General features: G+C 64.4%; 1 protein-coding gene across 2 annotated transcripts in view; it reads left to right on the top strand.

Annotated features, from left to right (window-relative positions):
• Positions 1-1,133: 1,133 nt before the first annotated feature.
• Positions 1,134-4,063, top strand: part of NR2F6 (nuclear receptor subfamily 2 group F member 6) — a 4,388-nt gene continuing 1,458 nt past the window's right edge. Inside the window, exon 1 of one of the 2 annotated variants that reach the window (XM_014962118.1) lies at positions 1,134-1,781. In XM_014962118.1, coding sequence (XP_014817604.1) covers positions 1,208-1,781 — 574 coding nt within the window. In that variant the 5' untranslated portion in view covers positions 1,134-1,207. Of the gene's footprint in view, positions 1,782-2,871; positions 3,461-4,063 lie in introns of those variants that run through there. The other variant, XM_014962117.1, reaches the window with a different exon arrangement.

Genomic DNA, 4,063 nt, shown 5'->3' on the forward strand with positions numbered 1-4,063 from the left:
AGGAGTGGAGGGGGGGGGGGGTCACCCCAGGGGCCAAGATGGAGGTTTTATTTGCAAATAAATGATTGTTGCCAAGCGATGACCTTGGGTAGACATGGCCCCCGGTGCCGGGGTGGTTTTTTGGGGGGGGGGATGGGTGCTGGTGGGGCACAGGGGGTCACCAGAGCTCCGGTACCGGGTCCCTTGTGGAGGAGGAGGTGGCCACGGGTGCTGTCCTGGTGGCCGAGCCGTGGGTGCTGGTGGCCCCGGGAGCTGCTGGTGAATCACGGGGATGCTGGAGGGATGATTTAACGTGGCTCTGGGTGGCGGGCGCAGCGGGTGACACGTGCCACCTCCCTGTCCCCGAGCGCCTCAAAGCCACCCATTGTTCCTTGGGGTGGCAGGATCCGGCCCTGCCGGGGACGCCGGGATGCTGGGGAGGAGGGAGAGGGAGCAGCTCTGTCCTTCCTTACCCTGCGTGGGGCAGAGGGAACCCCGGGAGTGGGATGGAGGGTGATGCTGAGTAGGGAGGAGGAGCATCCCTGTCCTTCCTCACCCTCCATGGGGCAGAGGGAACCCCTCGTGACCCCCGGGAGTGGGATGGAGGGTGATGCTGAGTAGGGAGGAGGAGCATCCCTGTCCTTCCTCACCCTCCATGGGGCAGAGGGAACCCCTCATGCCCCCCAGGAGTGGATTTGGGATGGTGCTGGGTTGGGAATAGGGAGCATCCCCGTCCTTCCTTACCCTCCGTGGGGCAGAGGGAACCCCTTGTGACCCCCAGGAGTGGATTTGGGATGGTGCTGGGTCGGGAATAGGGAGCATCCCCGTCCTTTCTCACCCTCCATGGGGCAGAGGAAGCCCCGGAAAAGTGATGGAGAATGATGCTGAGTGGGGAGGGGGAGCATCCCTGTCCTTCCTCACCCTGCGTGGGGCAGAGGGAACCCCTTGTGCCCTCTGGGAGCAGGATGGGGGGTGCTGAGTGGGGAGAGGGAGCATCCCCATCCTTCCTTGCCCTGCGTGGGGCAGAGGGAACCCCTTGTGCCCTCTGGGAGCAGGATGGGGGGTGCTGAGTGGGGAGAGGGAGCATCCCCATCCTTCCTTGCCCTACGTGGGGCAGAGGGAACCCCAGGAGCGGGATGGAGGATGATGCTGGGTGGGGAGAGGGAGGGTCCTGGTTCTTTCTCCCCCCTCCACAGGGCAGAGGGAACCCCAGGAGCGGGATGGGGGGATGATGATGCAGCAGGACACAAACACCTTCTCTCCTTCCCTCCCCACAGCCGTGCAGCGGGGCCGGATCCCCCCCACCCACTCCAGCACCAGCCCCAACACCCTGCCCAGCGGGGAATACTTCAACGGGCAGCCGGTGTCGGAGCTCATCTCCCAGCTCCTGCGGGCTGAGCCCTACCCCGCCGCCCGCTACGGCTCCCAGTACGCCCAGCAGGGCAGCATCATGGGCATCGACAACATCTGCGAGCTGGCCGCCCGCCTCCTCTTCAGCACGGTGGAATGGGCCAGGAACATCCCTTTTTTCCCCGAATTGCCCGTTTCTGACCAGGTGGCCCTGCTCCGGCTCAGCTGGAGCGAGCTCTTCGTCCTCAACGCAGCGCAGTCGCCCCTGCCCCTCCACATGGCCCCCTTGTTGGCCGCCGCCGGCTTCCACGCCTCCCCCATGTCGGCCGACCGCGTCGTCTCCTTCATGGACCAGATCCGCATCTTCCAGGATCAGGTGGAGAAGCTCAACCGGCTCCAGGTGGACTCGGCCGAGTACAGCTGCCTCAAAGCCATCGCCCTCTTCACGCCGGGTAGGTCGGTGCTGCCCCATCCCCATCCCATGGAGCTGTGACCCCCCCAGGGAGCATCTGCCCCCCCGGTTCCATCAGGTCTTGAGGTCCAAAGAGCGTCCTGTGGTTGTCGGGAGGGTGGCAGAGGGTCTTCATGCCCTGATGTTCACCACCATGGTTTGCAGCATGCCACCTTCTCCGTGTGGGCACAGGGTTGAGTCCAGGCAGCGCTCCAGGCTGGGGGCAGAGTGGCTGGAGCTGCTGGGCAGAAAAGGACCTGGGGGTGTTGGTGGCCTGTCGGCTGAACAGGAGCCAGCAGTGTGCCCAGGTGGCCAAGAAAGCCAACAGCATCCTGGCCTGCCCTCCGTGGGGCAGAGGGAACCCCTCGTGACCCCCGGGAGTGGGATGGAGGGTGATGCTGAGTAGGGAGGAGGAGCATCCCTGTCCTTCCTCACCCTCCATGGGGCAGAGGGAACCCCTCATGCCCCCCAGGAGTGGATTTGGGATGGTGCTGGGTTGGGAATAGGGAGCATCCCCGTCCTTCCTTACCCTCCGTGGGGCAGAGGGAACCCCTTGTGACCCCCAGGAGTGGATTTGGGATGGTGCTGGGTCGGGAATAGGGAGCATCCCCGTCCTTTCTCACCCTCCATGGGGCAGAGGAAGCCCCGGAAAAGTGATGGAGAATGATGCTGAGTGGGGAGGGGGAGCATCCCTGTCCTTCCTCACCCTGCGTGGGGCAGAGGGAACCCCTTGTGCCCTCTGGGAGCAGGATGGGGGGTGCTGAGTGGGGAGAGGGAGCATCTCCATCCTTCCTTGCCCTTTGTGGGGTGGAGGGAACCCCTCATGTCCCCCCGGGGAGCGGGATGGGGGATGCTGGGTGGGGAGAGGGAACATCCCTGTCCTTCCTTGCCCTCCATGGGGCAGAGGGAACCCCTTGTGCCCTCTGGGAGCAGGATGGGGGGTGCTGAGTGGGGAGAGGGAGCATCCCCATCCTTCCTTGCCCTACGTGGGGCAGAGGGAACCCCAGGAGCGGGATGGAGGATGATGCTGGGTGGGGAGAGGGAGGGTCCTGGTTCTTTCTCCCCCCTCCACAGGGCAGAGGGAACCCCAGGAGCGGGATGGGGGGATGATGATGCAGCAGGACACAAACACCTTCTCTCCTTCCCTCCCCACAGCCGTGCAGCGGGGCCGGATCCCCCCCACCCACTCCAGCACCAGCCCCAACACCCTGCCCAGCGGGGAATACTTCAACGGGCAGCCGGTGTCGGAGCTCATCTCCCAGCTCCTGCGGGCTGAGCCCTACCCCGCCGCCCGCTACGGCTCCCAGTACGCCCAGCAGGGCAGCATCATGGGCATCGACAACATCTGCGAGCTGGCCGCCCGCCTCCTCTTCAGCACGGTGGAATGGGCCAGGAACATCCCTTTTTTCCCCGAATTGCCCGTTTCTGACCAGGTGGCCCTGCTCCGGCTCAGCTGGAGCGAGCTCTTCGTCCTCAACGCAGCGCAGTCGGCCCTGCCCCTCCACATGGCCCCCTTGTTGGCCGCCGCCGGCTTCCACGCCTCCCCCATGTCGGCCGACCGCGTCGTCTCCTTCATGGACCAGATCCGCATCTTCCAGGATCAGGTGGAGAAGCTCAACCGGCTCCAGGTGGACTCGGCCGAGTACAGCTGCCTCAAAGCCATCGCCCTCTTCACGCCGGGTAGGTCGGTGCTGCCCCATCCCCATCCCATGGAGCTGTGACCCCCCCAGGGAGCATCTGCCCCCCCGGTTCCATCAGGTCTTGAGGTCCAAAGAGCGTCCTGTGGTTGTCGGGAGGGTGGCAGAGGGTCTTCATGCCCTGATGTTCACCACCATGGTTTGCAGCATGCCACCTTCTCCGTGTGGGCACAGGGTTGAGTCCAGGCAGCGCTCCAGGCTGGGGGCAGAGTGGCTGGAGCTGCTGGGCAGAAAAGGACCTGGGGGTGTTGGTGGCCTGTCGGCTGAACAGGAGCCAGCAGTGTGCCCAGGTGGCCAAGAAAGCCAACAGCATCCTGGCCTGTGTCAGGAACAGCGTGGGGAGTAGGGCCCGAGAGGTGATTGTCCCCCTGTACTGGGCACTGGTGAGGCCTCACCTTGAGTGCTGTGTCCAGTTTTGGGCCCCCTACCATAAAAAAGACATTGAGGTGCTGGAGCGGGTCCAGAGAAGGGCAACAAAGATGGTGAGGGGTCTGGAGAATAAGTCTTGTGAGGAGAGGCTGAGGGAGCTGGGGGTGTTCAGCCTGGAGAAGAGGAGGCTGAGGGGAGACCTTATTGCTCTCTACAA

This window comes from Calidris pugnax, unplaced genomic scaffold (assembly GCF_001431845.1).
Source record: "Calidris pugnax isolate Ruff unplaced genomic scaffold, ASM143184v1 scaffold896, whole genome shotgun sequence".
Taxonomy (NCBI): domain Eukaryota; kingdom Metazoa; phylum Chordata; class Aves; order Charadriiformes; family Scolopacidae; genus Calidris; species Calidris pugnax.